The following is a 19,788-nucleotide window of genomic DNA, read 5'->3' as shown; positions in this document are numbered from 1 at the left end:
TTCAGCTCAAGGGTGCTGCCCCTACCCCTTGAGCCACAGCACCACTTCCAATTTTCTAGTGATTTATTGGAGATAAGAGTCTCACAGAGTTTTTAGTGCCCTGGCTGGCTTTGAACCATAATCCTCAGATCTCAACCTCCTGAGTAGCTAGGAGTAGCCATCATGTCTGGCTCTAATTTAAAATTTTCAACACAAAATACTTACCTGTACCAAAAGTGTTTTTCTTTCTTCAGTAAAGGAATCATCTTTTTCTTTTTCCTTCTTTCTGGTTTGGGATTTTTTACATGAAATATTCTTTTCATCTTTCTGTATTTTTAACTGAAGTTCCTGAGTAAACCTATGTAAAAATACATTTCTCAATAAAAATAAAATGGTAGGAGAAAAATAAACAGAGAAAATTTGATTTTCAAGGTAACTTTCAAAAAGTATAGTTGATGAGTCTATTTTATTTAAAATGAGAAAATTCATGGCCTAGATCAACTCTTCTGAAAAGTTCTATCTGTAGATTATCTATGGCCACTAAGAATCTTTCAACAGGTTTCTAAGTCCCAACTCTTATCATAACACAAACATGTCACCTTTTTCACCCTTTAACATTTGCACTGCAGCTATGAAAGCAAGGATGCCTTATGAAAATGTGAAACACTGGCAGTAAACTATACTAGGTGTTGTTGTTTTCTTCATGGCTTCTTGTGGTAGCAGTCTCAGTGAGGTTTTTTTGTTTTGTTTTGTTTTTCCAGTCCTGGAGCTTGAACTCAGGGCCTGGGCACTGTCCTTGGGCTTTCTCAAGGCTAGCGCTCTACTACTTGAGCCCCCATACACTTCCAGCTTTTTCTATGTATGTGGTACTGAGGAATCGAACCTGGGTCTTTGTACATGCTAGGCAAGCACTCTACCACTAGGCCAAACTCCTGGCTCCTCAGTGGGTTTTGTTTTAGTTTTATGGTTTTTTTCCTTCCTGGTCCTAGGGTTTAAACTCTTTTCCTGGTCATTGTCCCTGAGTTTTTGTGCCCAAGGCTAGTGCTCTACCACTTGAAAGAGTCTCATGGACTTTTCTGTCCAGTCTGGCCACAACCATGACCCTCAGATCTCAGCCTCCTGAATAACTGGAATTATAGGTACCACAAGTTTCCAGCTGGCAGTCTCAGTGTAACACACACACACACACACACACACACACAACAACAACAACAACAACAACAACAACCAGACTTTTTCCCATACATTTCACTTCAGAATGTTCCTGAAGCAGCAGTAAAAAGGTGTTGATTTTACTAAAACTGAAATTCTGGAGCATGTCTTCCTATACTAATATGCATACAGCTTCTATGGCAAGAGCCAAAGAAAAGTACTTGTGGGGCTGGGAGTTTAGCATAGTGGTAGAGTGCTTGCCTAGCATACACAAAGATCCGGGGTTCGATTCTTTGGTACCACATACATAGAAAAAAGCCAGAAATGGTGATATGGCTCAAATGGTAAAGCTCTAGCCTTGAGAAAGCCCAAGGATAGCACCTAGGCCCTGAGTTCAGGGCCCAGGACTGGCAAAAATAGAAAGAAAGAAAGAAAGAAAGAAAGAAAGAAAGAAAGAAAGAAAGAAAGAAAGAAAGAAAGAAAGAAAGAAAGAAAGAAGGGAGGGAGGGAGGGAGGGAGGGAGGGAGGGAGGGAGGGAGGGAGGGAGGGAGGGAAGGAAGGAAGGAAGGAAGGAAGGAAGGAAGGAAGGAAGGAAGGAAGGAAGCAAGAAAGCAAGAAAGAGAAAAGCACTTATGGGATATGAGTTTGACCTAGTGGTAGAGTGCTTGCCTAGCGTACATGAAGACCAGGGTTGGATTCCTCTGTACCACATACATAGAAAAATCTGAAAGTGGTGCTATGGCTCAAGTAGTAGAGCACTAGCCTTGAGAAAGCCCAAGGACAGTGCTCAAGTCCTGAGTTTAAGCCCCAGGTTGGCAAAAAAGAAAAAAGAAAAACACTTGTGTCCCAGAGCTGGGTTTCATGTTTATAATCCTAGCTACTTGTGAGGCTGAGATCTGAGGAATACAGTTCAAAGACAGCCTAGACAGACAAATCTCAGACACTTATGTCCAATTAACCAACAAAAAAGATAGAAGTTGAGCTATAGTTTAAGTGGTAGATTGTCAGCTTTGAGCAAAAAAGCCTCAGTACCAGCACATACAAAAATAAATAAATAAAAATAAAAGAATCTGGGGCCAAGAGTTTGGCCTAGTGGTAGAGCACTTGCCTAGCATACACTAAGAGCTGGATTTGATTCCTCAGTGCTATATACTTAGAAAAAAGGCTGGAAGTGGAAGTGGCACTGTGACTCAAGGGGTAGGGCAGTAGCTTTGAACTGAAGAGCTCAGGGACAGCATCCAGGCCCAGAGTTCAAGTCCCATGACCAAAAGAAAAAAAGAAAGGCAGAGCACTAGGCCTTGAGCAAGCCCAAGGACAGTGCCCAGGCCCTGAGTTCAAGCCTAGGAGAGAAAGGAGAGAGAGAGAGAGAGAGAGAGAGACAGACAGACAGACAGACAGACAGACAGACAGAAAAGAATCCACCATGATCTATAAAAGCTTTTAAAATACTCTTCTATATTCCCATCTACATATTTGTGAAAAACCAGAATTTCTTCACTCCTTAACTCAAAACAATGCCAGATGCCAGTGCCTCACAACTGTACATTCTAGCAACTTTAGAGGCTGAGATCTGAGGATCACAGTTCAAAGCCAGTCTGGGCAGAAAAGTCCCTGTGAGACTCTTATCTCCAACTTACCACTCAAAACCAGAAGTGATGCTGTGGGTCAAAGTGGTAGAGCCTTAGCCTTGAGCAAAAGAGCTCAGGGACAGCAACCCAGACCCTGAGTTCAAGCCCCATAGATGACAAAAAGAAAAAAGAAGAAAAAAGAATAAACCAAAACAACGAATTGTAACCAACTTAATGTAGAAGCAAGCATAAGACTCTAGGCTCTCTTTCATTAAGCTAGATATTAAGATTTGCCCCTCCCCATGTATATGTATATATATATATATATATACGCTATTATTGCCACTCATCTCATTATTTTACCAGTTTCACTGATGCCAACTGATGCCAATACCAGAAACAGTGCTACAGACCATGCAGCACCACTGGCACCTAGACACAGGTTGGCAGAATCGCAGGGCCTGATGAAGTCTGTCTGGAAGCAACAGGACATGGTATCTTTGCTCTGAATCCAAGATGATGGCATCACATAGCAGCAGCATAGAAATAATCCAAAACCAAATGGAAGATGCCACCATAGGAAGTCAGGGAACAAAACCTGAAGAGACTGCTTCATGCAAACCAGCTGAAGTAGGTCAGTAAACACAGGAGACTGGGGGTGGATGGTGGGTGGGGGGGAGGGTAATGGGTACCAAGACATGTGAAAGGGTATCAATGTATGTGAATTAATGCACCTTCTATCTGGCAAATATCATGTAATCCCTTTATTGATTACAATAAAAAATATAAAAAATAAAAAAAAATACAGGAGACTGCCCCTAAGAACTGCCTTATGGCATAAGCCATCTCCCTAAAGTGACTGGGGACAGGATGTAGACAGTTGAGATACGGCAAGAATAGGTGTTAATAGGAAGAGAAGACGAATTCTGTCTGACTGTTGGTGAGGTTTTCTTTGGCTTCCCATAGCCTGGAAAATAAAGGTCGTTACTTTACCTCTCAGCAAACCCATCTGCTTGAAAGAAATCATGGCGCAGGAGCTCAGGGCAGAAAGGCCTTTTTTCTGGGTCAACATGTAAGCATGTCTGAAAAATCAAGAACATATACCAGTCTGTATTCAAGAAAAAACTGCCTACAGTTAGGTGTTGAAACAGAAAAATAGAAAATCCTTCTTTAAAGCCAATGAATGAAATGATTGTCAGTTGTTAATACCACACAAACAGGCAAACAACAAAAACACACCAATTTCTTACCGATATCTGGATTTACTATGATTGTATAAGAAATAAAGAATATGAGGACATGTTAACTTATGTTATATAAAAATATGGAGCACACAATCTGCTTGCTTTACCAAACTGCAAGGTTTAAACAAAAAAAGAAAAGAAAAAGAGAAAGAAAGAAAAAAAGAAAGAAAGAAAGAAATTGAAAGAAGGCGTAGTGACATATATAGTCCCAGCATGCAGTAGGCCGAGGCTGTGGCAGAAGGTTCAAAAGTCTGAGCTATAAAATGAGACTCTGTCTTCAAAACAAAACAAAACATGTTTAGTGAAATAAGTCAGATCGAGAAAGATAAACATCTCATGTTCTGGGGCCAGAAGTTTGGCCTAGTGGTTAAAGTGCTTGCCTAGCACGCATGAAGACCCGGGTTCGATTCCTTGGTACCACATATATAGAAAAAAAAGCCGGAAGTGGTGCTGTGGCTCAAGTGGTAGAGCTCTAGCCTTGAGAAAGTCCAAGGACAGTGCTCAGGCCCTGAGCTCAAGCCCAGGACTGGCAAAAAAAAAAAAAAATCTCATGTTCTTCTTCACTCATATGCAGAATCTAGTCGGTTTTGTTGTTCTGGGAAAAGATGAATGCTATAAGTTTAGAATGGAGGGGCTGGAAATTTGGCCTAGTGGTAGAATGCTTGCCTAGCATGCACTAAGGCCCAGGTTCCATTCCTGGGTACCACATACATACATAGAAAAGCCAGAAGTGGTGCTGTGGCTCTAGTGATAAAACCTTGAGAAAGCCCAAGACAGTGTTCAGGCCCTGAGTTCAAGCCCCCAAGAATGACACCAAAAAAAAAAAAGAAGAAGAAGAAGAATAGAATGGAGGGGTGACAGGCATAAGGAATAGGAACAAAGAGTGGAGTGGGAGTGCATATGCTCTAAATACTTCATATCCATGTACAAATGTAGAATAATGAAACCCAGTAAGGATTGTTTTACAAGTGGAGGGTGCTAGGTGCTTTACATAGATGACTTAATACAAGGTCTTCTCATTCATTAAAACCATCAGTGCAAATAAAAACAGAAGTACTCAGTAAATAGATTTATGTGAATATGATAAGTTATATGACTAATTGAGGTCATTCACTATATAAGACAAATAACAGCATGTAGGATTTATTTCAAAATACTCCAAGAAAAAAAAAAATGTTGAGGGCTGGGAGTTTGGCCTAATTGTAGAGTGCTTTTCTAGCATGCATGAAGACCAGAATTCGATTTCTCAGTACCACATAGAAAAGCCAGAAGTAGTACTGTGGCTCAAGTGGTAGAGTGATAGCCTTGAGAAAGCCCAAGGACAGTGCCCAGGCCCTGAATTCAAGTCCCAGGACTGGAAAAAAAATGTAGAAAACCAGATAAACACATTATCAAAGAATTATAGGGCCGAGAGTTTGGCCTAGTGGTAGAGTGCTTGCCTAGCATGCACAAAGACCCAGGTTCGATTCCTTGGTATCACATACATAGAAAAAAGCTGTAAGTGGTGCTGTGGCTCAAGTGGTAGAGCTCTAGCCTTGAGAAAGCCCAAGGACGGTGCTCAGGCCCTGAATTCAAGGCCCAGGACTGGCAAAAAAAAAAATAAGAAATGAAGCTAGAAGACAAGTATATGAAGGTTTATTATACTTTCAACTACCTTTCCTGTTTGAAATTTTTCTATAATTAGATGTTTAATAGCTATAATGATTCTACTTAAGGGATATAAGTTGTGCTTCAGTTTATTTCCTTTAAATATTTTTATAGACAAATCATAAAATTGGTCCCAATGAAAACTATTTCACCCATTATATTATACAGAAAAATGAAAATGTTTTAAGTCTAAAAGCTTATAATTAGGAAATGGTGCTATGACTCAATGTTGTAGAGCACTAGCCTTAAGCTGAATAGATCAGGGAGAGTGACCAAACCCCAAGGCCAAAAAGAAAGCTAAAAGCTTATAATTAGTTTTAAGTTTCTTAAACATTTTGTTGGTGGTGAGGATTTTTAGGTTTTTGGAGAGTTTTTTGGTGCCAGGGCAGGGCCTAAGCACTGTCCCTGAGTTCTTTTGCTCAAGGCTAGCATTCTACCACTTGAGCCACAGTTCTACTGTTGGCTTTTTTTTCTTTTCTATTCTTTCTTTCTTTTCTTTTTTTTTGATGGATAACTGATGAGTCTCACTGACTTTCCTGCCTAGGCTGGCTTCTTCCACTGATCCTCAGATCTGAGCTTCCTGAGTTGCTGGGATTACAGATGGGTGCCACCCGTGCCCACAGGGCCCAGCTTCATGGGCATGTTTTTAATGAGCTAAAGAAAGCAAGAAAACTAACTTAAGTAAACATTATAAAATCCTGGAGATGTAAAAAAAAAAATCCTGGAGATGTGGAAGTAGTTTGAATAACTTTAATGAGAAGTTTCTGAGTTAATAATGTTAAAGGGTGAATTTGATACAATGAAAATTTTCCTAAGATCTTTCCCAATTAAATGCAAAGAAAAATAATAGCTATTTATAAATTAGATTTAGCAGATTCTGCGTCTTAGCAAAGGTCTCTTTGACATTATTATAGACTTTGACCTATTATCTCATTTCCACAAGCATTTAAAACATACAGTTTTCATATTTTATACTTTATATTTTATGTAGTTTTATATGAGAATATTTTCACACATTTCTACATACTAGAAACACTTCTTAATGAATTTTTAAACAAGTAAAAAAAATTGAGGCGTTTATCTCTGTGTCTCTCTCTCTTTCTCTCTCATAATGCAGGTTATTTAAACTCTTACTGTACAAAAATTAAAGTAACAGGAAGAAACTGATGACCTAAAAAAAACAAGAGAAAGAGTTGGGGGAAAAGATCAAATCTCCATAATAGATAAATTCCCAGTTAGAAAATACATAGTTAAAAATATGATTACCTTTGTTAAATCTATCACAACCTCAGAGAGCTTAGGATAGCGTCTTTCAAGAGGCTCTCTTTCTTTTATTTCAGGCAACCTTACTCCAGCAAACACGGGGTTTTTATAAAACAGCTCCTGATGTCTTGGAATTAAATTACCTAGAAACAAGAAACAACACTTGTCATTATACAAAATAGAAATGAAAAAAAAAATGGGTGCTGTGGAGTAGAAGAAATAATGGAGCCCAGATTATGAAGTTTAGAACTTTCTCAGTATGCAAAATCAAGCCAAAGACAAGGCTCTGTGTGTGTGTGTGTGTGTGTGTGTGTGTGTGTGTGTGTGTGTGTGTGTGTGTGACGAGAATTTGAACTCAGGGACTTGTACTTGGTAACAAGAACTCTACTACTTGAGTTTGAGCCCATGTAGCAGACTTTATACTGGTTTTGACAACAAGCCCAATTAAGGGAAGTAATTTTGCTATCTCCTCTTATTTAGAAAAGTTTATATTCATTCATGAGAACTGATAGAGCATATTTCTTTATAACTTCCTGTTTATTTTTATTTATTTGGTCAGTCTTAGGGCTTGAACTTGGGGCCTAGGCACTGTCCTTGAGCTTTCCCAAGGCTAACACTCTACCACTTGAGCCTCAGCACCACTTCTGGCCTTTTCTGTGTATGTGGTACTGAGGAATCAAACCTAGGGTTTTATGCATACTAGGCAAGCACTCTACCACTAGGCCACACTCCCTGCCCTTCTTCATAACTTTCTAAATACAAGTACTATCATCATATTTCTAACAAGATGGACTAGACTGGCTTAAACAATGAAAATACAGTAATTTAAACAGAATGCAATCAAGATGAATCAGTTCTTCCCTTTAATAATTTAACTTGAAGTCAACAGATTTTTTTTTTGTTTTCATTGGTCATGAGGCTTGAACTCAGGGCCTGGGCACTGTCCCTTACTCAAGGCTAGCACTCTTCCACTTGAGCCACAGTGCCACTTCCAGTTTTCTGGTAGTTAGATGGAAATAAGAGTTTCATGGAGTTCCCTGCCAGAGATGGCTCTGAAACTCGATCCTCAGATCTCAGCCTCCTATGCAGCTAGAATTACAGGCATGTGCCACCAGTATCAGTGGTCAACAGAGTTTTAAACCTATGTCAAAAGACCAGAGTTGAACACTCTTTTAGATCTACGTTAATCCCTTAACATGAGATACATATGAAAATTCTACGGTGATGTTTATTTCTCTTTCTTTCTTTCTTTCTTTCTTTCTTTCTTTCTTTCTTTCTTTCTTTCTTTTTTTTTTTCTGGCCAGTATTGGGGCTTGGGCACTGTCCGTGATCTTCTTTTTTCCAAGGCTAGTGATCTACCACTTGTGCCACAGCACCACCACTTTTAGCTTTTTCTGTGTATATGATACCAAGGAATCAAACCCTGGGCTTTCGTGCGTGCTAAGTGAGCAGTCTGCCACTAGCCAAACTCCTGGCCCTGAATTCTTAATTGAATAAAGAATTGAAATGCTGGGGCCGGGAGTTTGGCCTAGTGGTTAAAGTGCTTGCCTAGCATGCTTGCATGAAGACCCGGGTTCGATTCCTCAGTACCACATACATAGAAAAAAGCCGGAAGTGGTGCTGAGGCTCAAGTGGTAGAGCTCTAGCCTTGAGAAAGTCCAAGGACAGTGCTCAGGCCCTGAGCTCAAGCCCAGGACTGGCAAAAAAAAAAAAAAAAAGATTTGAAATGCTGTCTGGCACCAGTGGCTCAGTCATGTAATCCTAGTTACTTAGAAGGCTGAGAGATAAGGACTACAGTTCAAAGCCAGCCCAAACAGTAAGGTTCATGAGACTTTTATCTCCAATTAACTACCAAAACCAGCCAGAAATGGTGGAGCACTAGCCTTGAGAAAAACTCTCAGGGACAGCATCCAGGCCCTGAGTTCAGTTTCTAGTACCAATGGATTTCTCCTCTGATAACTAAGCTAATACAATCAATTAATTAATTAAAACTTAGTTTAATTGTTCCCCATATTTTTTCTGATTCTTTTTCTCTTCCAAGCTCTGCATGTGGAGATGGAGTTAATATTTCAACAAAAGTAAGACTTTACAGTCTACTTTTGAAATTCTTTTCAAAGCACTATCAACAGAAGTCAAATCTGAGGCACAATTAAATGACTAGCTCTCATCCCCAAGGGGAGGATGATGGTAATAGCTGTATTTTACTAAATGCTTACTGATCCAAAGATGATTAATGACTTTCTGCTTCCTCTATATATGATTAATGGACAGTAAAAGCACTGAGGAATGCACAGTCTCTTCTGTTTCTGTATCTCTTCTGTTTTTATGACATATGTCATAACCAGGTGTTACTGGCTTATACATGTAGTCCTAGTTACTCAGGAGTCTAAGACCAAGGATCCCAGTTCAGAGTCAGCCCAAGCAATAAAGTCTGTGAGATGCTTATTTCCAAATAATCACTAAAAAACCAGAAGTGGAGCTATGGCTCAAATGGTGGAACACCACACCAGCTTTGGGCAAAATATGCTCAAGGGCAGCATGCAGGCTCTGAGTTGAAGGCCCAATACTGGCACAAAAAAGAAAAAAAGTACAGATGAACCCAAAAGTTACATATATTTATATATATAATTATGTATTTATTATACATATTACTATAGTATATTAATATAATGTATATTAACCTTATATTCATAGATGTCTATTAATATATTCATATGTAGATATATATCATTATATATGATATATCAAATATCCACATACATTTGATTTAAACAAATATCTTCAATATACTAACAAGCAGAAATCAATAAACATGGAAACGCTCCACAATTTAAAATGCGGATGTATAATCTTACCTAAACATGTCATAATGTGATATAGTTGATCAATATCAGACTCTCCAGGAAATAGGGCTTCCCCCATGAGCATTTCAGTTACCAGGCAACCGATAGCCCACACGTCAACAGCCCTGGAAGGAATGTAAAATAGAAAATCTGGATATATAGCTAACATGCTTACTCACTATATTTGTTCTCTATATTACTATTTGATTAAGAATTGTAGCTGGGTATGGTGCTTGTAATCCTAGCTACCCAAAAGGCTGAGATCTGAGGATTGAGGTTCAAAGCAAGCCTGGGGCACCAAAAACTGTAAGATTCTTATCTCCAATTAACCACTAGAAAATGGGAAGTGGCACTGTGGCTCAAGGGGTAGGGTGGTAGCCTTGAGCTGAAGAGCTCAGGAACAGCACCCAGGTCCAGAGTTCAAGCCCCATGACCAATAAAAAAAGAAAAAAGAATTGTAGCAAGCCTTTAATCATAAAAAGACAAATCTGTACAAGGAAAAGGTTCTAATTCTTTTTTTTTTTTTTGCCAGTCCTGGGCTTGAGCTCAGGGTTTGAGCACTGTCCTTGGACTTCCTCAAGGCTAGAGCTCTACCACTTGAGCCTCAGCACCACTTCCGGCTTTTTCCTAGGTATGTGGGACTGAGGAATCAAACCTGGGTCTTTGTGCATGCTAGGCAAGCACTCTACCAACTAGGCCAAACCCCCGGCCTAATTCTACATTTTAAGTTGCAAGATTTTCCAGAAAGTTCAATCACGTGACACTAGAGGGCAAAAGCTTCTGAAAGGTTAAAACAATTATTACATATACTTTATTTTGGAAACAAGACTCTCAGGATTATAGCACCTCTTTGTTTTTATGTTTACACAGAATTCTAAGGAGGCTGAGAAATCTGTTCTTCGTTGAAAAAAAAAACACAAGAAAAAAAGTGCTGCTGCAGATAAAAAAAACTTTAATAGGCAGATAAATAAAATAAAACTATTCTTAAAAAAGCTCAGAAGAATTCAAAGAATATGTTGTCATCATTCAGCAGAGCTATAACTGCCCTGAAGTTACTTACGGTCATTGCTAAATTTTAAAATGGTACAAAAATATTAGCAGAGCAGCAACACAGGAAACCTGAATAATTGAGAAAATCTTGAGAAATGTTTAGTCTGAAAACAAAGAAACTAAACAAAATACTTCAGAAGGATTTCTGTCAAAAACAATAAAAAGCTAGAAACAGGTGGCTCACACTTGTAATCCTAGCTACTCAAGAGGCTGAGAGCTAGAGGATCACAGTCCAAAGCCAATTCAGGCAGAAAACTCATTGAGACTCCATTCCCAAAAATACCCAGCAAAAAGTAGGACTGGAGGCATGGCTCAAGTGGTAGAAGATAGCCAGACAAGAAAGCAAGTTGAGCAAGCGTGAGATAGCCTGAGTTCAAACCCTAGTACCACAAAAAAATAAATGAATAAAATTAGTCTACTCTTCTAGAAAGTATTCACTTATGAAGGCAACATATGCTTACTATATGTACACTGAAAATAAAATGCTTCAATCACATGTTTACTCCCACCCTTGCCTACTCTATTCCATCTCATTCTAATATTCCAAAAAAATCAAGACTTCTCCAATCAATTTTACTATCTTGTTACAAACAATGATAGATAGATGTGTGCATTTATGTATGTATATATGTGTATATATATGTATAACTATTGTAAAATGACAGATAGTTACAATACATATATATATATCAGACCACTATAAAAAGCAGTCTAACACACACACACACACACACACACACACATACTCACACTCATACACACACTCCCAGCCCTTACAAGAAGTTTAAAAGGATAAATACAAAAAAATGAAAATCAGCACCTATCACTTTATAAATTTTCCTAAACTTGAACTTTCCTTTTCAGCGTAAGAGGAATCATTTATTAACCTATTATTATTAACCTATCCCATTGACTCAAGAAAAGAGAATGGACCTCTGCTCCTCTTCATGTGTCATATCTTACTTGCCATACTTGACGTCACCAACCAACAGTTCTGGCGCTCTGTACCATCTTGTAGCCACGTAATCAGTATAGACCTCCCCAGGAGCTGCCAGTGTTCGAGCAAATCCAAAGTCACATAACTTGACAACACCAGACTGGGAGACTAGTATATTCTCTGGCTTTATATCTCTGTGTATGATCTAAGACAAAAGGCAGAAGATCACATATATTAAACAAAGTACCTGCCATGGACAGGACACTTTTCCTGTCCTTTAAAGGGATACAAATAGAGGACAGGAGCACGGTTTAGTTGGGGAGTACTTGCCTAGGATGCATCAAGCCCTGGGTTCGATTCCTTAGTACCACATACACAGAAAAAGCTGAGAAGTGATGCTGTGGTTCAAGTGGTAGAGCGCTAGCCTTGAGAAAGCCCACGAACATTGCCCAGGTCCTTAGTTCAAGCCCCAGGACTGGCAAAAAATAAATAAATAAACACATGTAAAGTCAAACCTGGGACCTAGTTGAGTACAAAAGGACATGGATGGCCAGGTACTAACGGCTCACGCCTGTAATTCTAAGTACTTAGGAGGCTGAGATCTGCGGATTGCTGTTCAAAGCCAGCCCAGGAAAAAAAAGTTCCCATGAGACTCTCTTTTTCTTTGCCAGTCCTGGAGCTTTTATTCTGGGCCTGGGCACTATCCTTGAGATTTCTGAAAGCTAGCACTCTACCACTTGAGCCACAACACCGTTCTGGCTTTTCTGTGTATGTGGTATTGAGATATCGAAGCCAGGGCTTCATGCATGCTAGGCAACACTCTACCACTAGGCCAAATTCCAGGCCCATACTTATTATTTTAATCACACAAAGAATCACACAGAAGATTATAGAATTCATAATCACAAAAATATCATTTATAATATTTTATGAAACTTGCAGAATTTATGTTGAATTACTCATTTTATATATGCTGCTCCCAGAGATGTCATTTTTCCTGGAGTAAAAATGTAATATAGGCTAAGATAAGAATATTTTCATACTTTGATATCTTATAACCTGACCCAATAAAAGAAATTAATTATATATATTCTTGGTGTAGTATGAATTTATCAAAACTCATTACTTTATATTTGCACATTTCACTAACTAATGTTACCATTTTAGAAAGGAACATTTAACACATTTTTATGTTTAGTTAATGCAATGTACAGATAAAGTAATTCCATGTTAGGAGGAATCAATACATGTATTATGACACATAAAAATCGGCACTATAGGGGCTAGGAGAATAGTCTAGTGGTAGGGTGCTCATCTAGCATGCATGAAGCCCTAGGTTCGATTCCTTGGTACTACATACACAGAAAGAGCCAGAAGTGGCCCTGTGGTTGAGTGGCAGAATGCTGGTCTTGAGCCAAATGTGTCCAAGGACAGTGCTCAGGCCTTGAGTCCAAGCCCCAGGACTGGCAAAAACAAACAAAATTGTCACTATAAGCCAGGCACGATAGCTTGTGCCTATAATCCTAGCTACTCAGGAGGCTGAGATCTGAGGATTCACAGCCAAGCCTGACACTAAAGAATGAATGCGAGTCTCTTATCTCTAATTAATCACTAGGGAATGGGAAGTGGCGCTGTGGCTCAAGGGGTAGCTTTGAGCAGAAGAGCTCAGGGGACAGCACGCAGACCTGAGTTCAAGCCCCAAGATGACAAAATAAATAAACAAAAAAGAATCAATGTATCAAAATAATATAGTTCAATTATGTCATTAAATCGACTAGTGTCTAGATAGTTAAGGATTGTAAAGGTAATCATTTAAACTGAATACTCACATTGTGACTGTGACAAAATCCAATTCCATTAATAATCTGAAACAAATATTTTTGGACAACCTGGTAGTCTAGTCCCTTGGGAAAGAGTTCCAAGTCATCCAGAATGGTGTGGTCCACAAACTCAAATACTAAGTACCAGCGTTTCTTTTTCTTACACACTTCCAACAGATTCACCAAATTTTCATGCCTCAGTTGCTGTTATTAAAAAAAAGAGTTCATTTTTATAAGACAAAATTGCTAGCTATATATATATAGTATATATATATATAATGAAAATACATTCAAATCGGAAAATGATCGTCAAAAGGCCATATTGCTCCTTTTTCTCCTCCAAGAAAACTAAAACCTATGAGGAAAAAGGACTATAACTCCATACAGAGAGGCTCTGAGACTGTAGTGCGTATTCAAAATCTGCTTGCAAAGTGGGCCTTTGGCTGGCACCCGGGAACTTGATTTCAGGAGGGTTTCCCTTCCTTTCCAGGATGGATATGGAGGCTCACTGTGCAGACAACATTGCTCATATTACACACTTGCCACACTTGCTTCCTTCTGGAGTGGAGAATTTTGGTCGGTCATAGGCAGAGTGTCTGTGTAAGCAACCCTGAATAAAATCCTTGGACACTGAGCATCTAATGAGTTTCCTCAGAAGACAATATTTCCCATGTATTGTCACCACCAACTGCTGAATAAGCACATTCTCTGTGACTTGACTACAGGAGGATTCTTGGAAACATTCACCCTTGCGCTCTTTCTCTTTGCTGATGTTGCTTTCTATTCTTTCACTGTCCTACGTCCTAGATAAAAACAGCTATATGCGAGGATCTGATCTACCCAGGGAGCTGCTGAACTCACAGGCAGTTTGGGGGCCCCTTACACACACCATTGGGTGATTGACAGGTAGATGATTCAGGAAGCATAAAATACTGTTAAACCAATTTATACTAGCAAGAGAAACAAATGCATATATATTATCATTTTATTTCTAATTGCTAACTTAAGACATTTATACTTTAGGGGCCGGGAGTTTGGCCTAGTGGTAGAGTGCTTGCTTAGCATGCACTAAGTCCCAGTTTCGATTCCTTGGTACCACATACATAGCAAAAAGCTGGAAGTGGTGCTGAGGCTCAAGTGGTAGAGCTCTAGCCTTGAGAAAGTCCAAGGACAGTGCTCAGGCCCTGAGCTCAAGCCCAGGACTGGCAAAAAAAAAAAAAAAATTATACTTTAAAATTGGTTGCAATCAAAACAAATCTAAAACCACAATAATAGATCTGGAACAGAATCTTTTTGCTTGTTTGCTTTGGTTGGTCATAGGACTTGAAATCTGGATCTGGGGTTTGACCCTGGGCTCTGCAGCTCAAGGCTACTGCCCTAACCCTTGAGCTACAACACCACTTCTGGTTTTCTGGTGGTTAATTGGAGATAAGAGTCTCACAGACTTTTTAGTGGCTGGGCTGGCTTTGAACCTTGATCCTCAGATCTCAGCCTCCTAAGTAGCTAGGATTAGAGGTGTGAGCGCCAGTGGCACAAAAGGACAAAAGGACCTGAGACTCTTATCTCCAGTTAACTTCTAGAAAATGGGAAGTGGGGCTTGGCTCAAGGGTAGAGCTCAGGGACACCGCCCAGGCCAAGTTCAAGCCACATGACTAACAAAAAAAAAAAGGAATACACTTTTTTTTTTCAATTCAGTAGATATTCTTACCTTCAGTAACTTGATTTCTCGCATAGCAATTTTTCTAACCATTTTGTCATCATCACTTTCTAAGAACTTCTTGATGGCTACAATTCTTCCACTGTCTTTATTTCTGCACTTCATCACCATTCCATAACTTCCTTCTCCAACCAATCCTAGATTCTCATATTTTTCCATTTTATTTTAAATCCAGTAGGAATTTTTTCCTGCCGCAGAAACCAGAGCACAGAGTTAACAATGTTGAGCGTATTAGTTTCCTCCACTCTCTCAGAAAATTAGTTCATGCTTGCTTTATTAAATCAGTCGCTGTGCTCATGGCTGTCTGTGCTGACTCAAAATGTCTTGATGCTTCATATCTAGGGTGTGTTTTCAAAATAGCCACACACATTTCAGGAAAGACAAGGTGAATGAATCAAAGACATTACATTTAAATGACTACATATTGTATTCATGAAATTCAATTTATCTTTAAAGTTCACACTAAAAATGAACAGTTTCAGTGCATTCAAGGATGATAAAGAGCACAAGCACTTTTTTTTTTTTTGCCAGTCCTGGGGCTTGAACACAGGGCCTGAGCACTGTCCTGTTTTGCTCAAGACTACCACTTGAATCATGGCACCACTTCCAGCTTTTTCTGAGTATGTGGTACTGAGGAATCAAACCCAGGGTTTCGTACATGCTAGGCAAGCATTCTACCACTAGGCTACACTCCTGGGCCCATACATTTGATTTTAATCAAAAATTTCTAACCAAGTTTGCTTTCCCTAGTCTCTCAGCTATAAAACTACAAATGATACAGTTTACAGGCAAACTCTGCTAAACTCTAGGGTCAAGCTAAGATAGACAGCTGGATGTTGGTGGCTCATGTCTCTAATCCTAGCTACTCAGGAGGCTGAGATCTGAGGATTGAGGTTCAAAGCCAGCCAGGACACTAAAGTCCATGAGACTCTTATCTCCAATTAACTACTAGAAAACTGGAAGTGGCGCTGTGACCCAAAGGGATAGCGTGGTAGCCTTGAGCAGAAGAGCTCAGAGACACCGCCAGGCCCAGAGTTCAAGACCCACCACCACCAACAACAAAAAATCATAAAAAAAATACTTGAGTCGCAAGTCCTTGAGTGGGAAATGTGAGGTAACAACTAGCTATGAGTGACAGAGAAATGCAAAGGAATCATTTATTTTTTGCCAATCCTGGGGCTTAAACTCAGGGCCTGAGTGCTGTCTCTGAGCTTTTGTGCTCAAGGCTAGTGTCCTACCACTTAAGCCACAGCTCTCCTTCTGCCTTTTTGATGGCACAGACTTTCTTGCCCAGGCTGGCTTGGAACCAGTAATCCTCAGATCTCAGCCTCCTGAGTAGCCAGGATCACAGGTGTGAGCCATCAGAACCCAGCACAAAAGGAAACAAGATGAAAGATATGATCATAATGTCTATGAAGAAAAAGCATTGTAATTAAACTTTTCAACCCACTTATGTGGCCCATAAAAGTCATAGAATGTCACAAGATGGTACATTGTTGGCAAGTATGAAAACAGAACAATGACACCTGTTGAAGAGTCAAAGGAGAGTAATAGAAGTGATGACACTAATTGGAATACATTGTATAGATGTGAAACCCTCCCTTGTGTAATACATGTGAATAAATGAGCTTTGTTTCATTTTGTATTATTTTTGTGTGGGACATGGGGCTTGAGTCACATGTTCTTTAGTGCCTGGGCTAGCTTTGAACCACAGTCCTCAGATCTCAGCCTCCTGAGTAGCTAGGATTATAGCCACAGCGCCCAGATACCAATGTTGAAAATCCTTATGTGCTTTCTACTCAACGGGGAAAATATCTGATCATAAAATAGCTGCCTACCAAATGAAATGAATCTTCAATACATTTTTCCAGCAATACTGGTTACAGTCGTAGGCTGAAATTGATGTAATAGTAGTAATAGAAGAAGTATCAATAGTAGTAGTAAGATCATACCTGGGCACTTATGGCTCATGCCTGTAATCCTAGCCACTTATGAGGCTGAGATCTGAGGTTTGCAGTTCAAAGCCAGCCTGGGCATGAAAGTTAGTGAGACTCATCTCCAAATAACCACCAAAATAGCCAAAGGGTTGCTTTTGCTCAAGTGGCAGACCTCTAGCCTTGAGCAAAAAAGGTCAAGGACAGTACCAAACCCTGAGTTCAAGCCCCAAGACTGGCACACCACACATACAAAAAGACCAATGACATCACAGTACACAGGCACATTTGTGTGAGTGTGCTGGACCTGGAGCTTGAGACTCAAGACCTGAGCACTATCCCTGAGGCGTTTTGCTCAAGGTTAACATTGTACCACTTGAGCTGTGGCTTACAAGTTGGTCTTTTAAGTTTAGTTCCACGAAGGAAAAAATCCTATTAATGATTAATTACTGTAAGTATGACTACTTGACATCTTTGGTTTAATTATATAGCATTTCCTGAATAAAAACACAGGAGGCTAAGATCTGGCTTTTCGTGGTTAACTGGGGAAAAGAGTGTTATAGGCAGAGCACAGTGGATTACGCCTGTAATCAATCCTAGCTACTCAGGAGGCTGAGATCTGAAGAGAGCGATTTTTAACCCAGCCTGGGCACTAAAGTCTGTGAGACTCATCTTCAGTTAATCACCAGAAAACCAAAGTGGCCCTGTGGCTCAAGGGTAGGGTGGTAACCTTGAGGTGAAGAGCTCAGGGACAGAGTCTAGGCCCAGAAAAGCCCCAAGACCAACCAAAAAAAAAAAAAGCGTCTCCTGGGCTTTCTTGCCTGGGCTAGATTTGAACCTCTATCCCCAGATCTCAGCCTCCTGTGTAGCTAGGATTACAGGTATAAACCATGGGCACCCAGCTAAAACTTCAAATTTCAATTAAAAATATAATAGAAAAATTTCTCAATATGAATACCATTCTCTTCTCTTTTTGGGGGGGTCCTTTAATATTTAAAAAAATAATACTTTTGTAACTAGAAATTTGAATGAAATGAAAAATTACCTGTAGCCTAAGGTGTTCTGCAGCATATCACAAGCTAATATTACACAAGTTGACTACTCCAAGTTTCTTCTCCCGACCAGGTGCGCTTTCGACACACCCCACTGAACATACTTATTTTTGCGAGCGGTTCTGCCCAGAAATACCTGAAAAACATCACGGGCTACAAAACCCCTTGGTTCCTGAAACAGTTACTTATAAACTATTTCTTTTCAGGCCTTCTATTCCTCAACCCAAGAATAACATAAAGTTAATAAAATATCGCACTTGTGATATTTGCGAGCATGTGTCATGTGAGCATCTGATTCTAACAACCAAAGGTTTAGGTAAAATACTTGGCTAATGATCTTTGAAAAACCAAAGACCGGTCGAAATCGTTTCTATTTTTTTGGTCTTTTTTTTGGTCCTGGGGATTAAACCAAGACATTGCACTTACTAGGCAACCTGAAATGGTTTCTAAAGAGGGAGGTCATGGAAGCTTTTTAAAAGTCGACACTTACTGTTTCTCCAGCTCCTTTTCACATAGAAAGATCCAAAGATTTTCAACTTGGACACACATGCATCTCACTAGCAGGTCCAAATGACGCTGACTGGCAAACTAGCAGTTCTCCTGGGTTGGGATTTCCTCCTGTGAATCAGTGACAGGTCCGAGAAGAAGCAGGCAAGGCAGCAGATGGGCATCGGCCCTCTCTTGGCAAACTCACTCTTCCGGGGACCGTGGGCCGCATGCTGTCGTCAAGGCAACGGCCTAACTCGGTCCCCAGCCACGGGCACTGTCCCCACAGAAAGATGTGGCCCCAGCTAAAACTGCGTGCAACGGCAGTCCCCTAACACCAACACCTGTTCAGGCCAAGACGGGAGAGAAATTAGCTGGACGGAGAGGACACCGTCTCCCTGCTCAGAAGCCGCCCAGTCTCTGGAGCCTGGAAACAGCAGCCTCCAACTAGTTAGATGGGCGGAGGCGAAGGCGTTGGTCCGGGCTGCAAGGGGGAGGATTCTCACCCGCCTGGCCCCGCCCCCGCGCGCCTCCCTTGTTCTGATTGGCTGATCCTTGTCGTCAGGCGCCATAATTGGCTCATCGCCAAACGCCCCGCCCCTTCACCTGGGCCAGGACCCAGGTTCTGTTCACAGCAGCTCCGACCCCAGCTTCTCCAACCACCTACCGACGACTTAGGTGGCCCGGAACAGAGGTAAGGCGGCTGAAATGGAGGACCAAGGACTAGGCAAAGGACGCGATCACGTCTTCGCCACCGCTGGCAGCGGGGTGCGGGATCCCGGAGCCCACAACCGGGAATCTGGGCCCAACCGCTGTGGCATGCTTACTTCCCTTCCATTCTAGGTGCTGGGGGTGATATGGCCCGGTAGGAGACCGAGATAACGATCTAAAAAGTGATTAGTAGGTGAAGCAGCGATAGACTTGATGTTCTGAGACATTGGAACAGACCACCTGACAGAGAAACACTTAGGGTAGAAATCAAGGAAGGGGAAGAAAGAACATAAATGAAAGGGGAAGGAAGGTGCTGGAATGAGTGTCCAATATCTCCTCCCTGAAGCCAGCTAGGGTGGAGTTGGAGCTTACTGTGTTTAAAGCT

The 19,788-nt window shown here is 40.5% G+C and overlaps 1 protein-coding gene across 4 annotated transcripts in view; it reads right to left on the bottom strand.

Moving 5' to 3' along the window:
• Positions 1–19,193, bottom strand: part of Cdkl2 (cyclin dependent kinase like 2) — a 32,029-nt gene extending 12,836 nt beyond the window's left edge. The window contains exons 1-9 of one of the 4 annotated variants that reach the window (XM_090343421.1): positions 18,697–19,193; positions 18,200–18,342; positions 15,212–15,408; positions 13,513–13,707; positions 11,710–11,888; positions 9,709–9,821; positions 6,857–6,996; positions 3,693–3,781; positions 205–337 (exon numbers count right to left, since the gene is read on the bottom strand). In XM_090343421.1, the coding sequence (XP_090199547.1) occupies positions 205–337; positions 3,693–3,781; positions 6,857–6,996; positions 9,709–9,821; positions 11,710–11,888; positions 13,513–13,707; positions 15,212–15,379 (1,017 nt within the window). In that variant the 5' untranslated portion in view covers positions 15,380–15,408; positions 18,200–18,342; positions 18,697–19,193. The remainder of the gene's footprint in view (positions 1–204; positions 338–3,692; positions 3,782–6,856; positions 6,997–9,708; positions 9,822–11,709; positions 11,889–13,512; positions 13,708–15,211; positions 15,409–18,199; positions 18,343–18,696) is intronic. The other 3 variants (XM_090343420.1, XM_090343422.1, XM_090343424.1) reach the window with 3 other exon arrangements.
• Between the last annotated feature and the right edge of the window lie 595 nt (positions 19,194–19,788).

The sequence above is a fragment of the Megascapheus bottae genome, chromosome 13, assembly GCF_031878675.1.
Source record: "Megascapheus bottae isolate mThoBot1 chromosome 13, mThoBot2.hap1, whole genome shotgun sequence".
Taxonomy (NCBI): domain Eukaryota; kingdom Metazoa; phylum Chordata; class Mammalia; order Rodentia; family Geomyidae; genus Megascapheus; species Megascapheus bottae.
This window is presented reverse-complemented; position numbering and strand designations above follow the sequence as displayed.